This window comes from Sphaeroforma arctica, assembly GCF_001186125.1.
Source record: "Sphaeroforma arctica JP610 unplaced genomic scaffold supercont1.914, whole genome shotgun sequence".
NCBI lineage: Eukaryota > Ichthyosporea > Ichthyophonida > Sphaeroforma > Sphaeroforma arctica.
Window position 1 is genome coordinate 18,914 of NW_014039644.1, and position 1,112 is coordinate 20,025.

General features: G+C 43.0%; 1 protein-coding gene across 1 annotated transcript in view; it reads right to left on the minus strand.

The window, feature by feature from the left end:
• SARC_09236 (hypothetical protein) overlaps positions 1-992 on the minus strand; it is a gene marked incomplete at its 5' end in the record, with an annotated part of 2,697 nt that extends 1,705 nt beyond the window's left edge. The window contains 2 exons of the mRNA XM_014296758.1: positions 126-287; positions 840-992. Of these exons, the coding sequence (XP_014152233.1) occupies positions 126-287; positions 840-992 (315 nt within the window). The remainder of the gene's footprint in view (positions 1-125; positions 288-839) is intronic.
• Between the last annotated feature and the right edge of the window lie 120 nt (positions 993-1,112).

Sequence of the window (1,112 nt, forward strand, 5' to 3'; positions counted from 1 at the left end):
CACACACACACACACACACACATATATATATATATATATATATATACATACATAAATTCATCTATTCGTATTCATTCACACACACACACATGCACACACACACACACATATATATATATACTTACCATAGTGATCTTCTCGACGAGATCTCCCGCCTCTGTGCGCACCATCTCGAAAAAGTCGTTATCTACAAACTGTCCGTCCTCTGGCAGCCAGAAAGCAACATCCATGTTGTTCGGTGGGTGTCGGCTGAAGGGGGTAAACGGCGTGACCTTCTTGTCGCTCGCCTGACAAAACGGCACAGATACAAGATGAGTCATGAATAGAGTCGGTAGGTGTCGGCGAAATGAGAAAAGCGGTGTGAGCATTTTGTCGCTCGCGTTTATAAAAATCAATGCCACAGATACATGATGAGTCATCGATGAATCATCAATACACTGTTCGACGGGTGTCGGCTGGTTAGAACGAAGGGGCTAACACTTTGGCCTTGGCCCGTGAAACTGCGATCATTGATGTGACAACAATAAGAAACCCTACAGCACTAGGCTCTGACCCATTAATGTCTACTAATATAAACTATTCGCTAGCATAGTGAGCTTCACTGGAACCTGCAGCAGGTATAATAGAACGGATAATAAAATTAGTTCTACCTACTTGCGGATCATTAGAGATGGCTACGTCACACAATATCTGGACTACGAGGAGAGTACACCAGTAGTCAGGGTTTCAAACCCCCACATGGATATATACATACAGCGATGAATATGTACACATTCTGGCAACGTTTATTTTTACCACACATGCTGACCTCAACGAAAGAGAAACGGTCCCATACGCACCTTAAATTGTTTCAGAAACCTCTCGTCCTCACTCCAGAACAGACGGATGTCCGGGATATCGTACAGCACCATGGCTAGTCGCTCCAATCCCAAACCAAATGCCCAGCCCATGTGATTGTTGATACCTGTGGGTCCAACGGGGGCATACAGCATCGATCAAAGCTGAGAAACGTATATAATCAGTGTGTATCAAAAATCGTGCACATGAACAAATACACACACACACACATAAAATATATATATGTATATATACATACATACATACATACATAC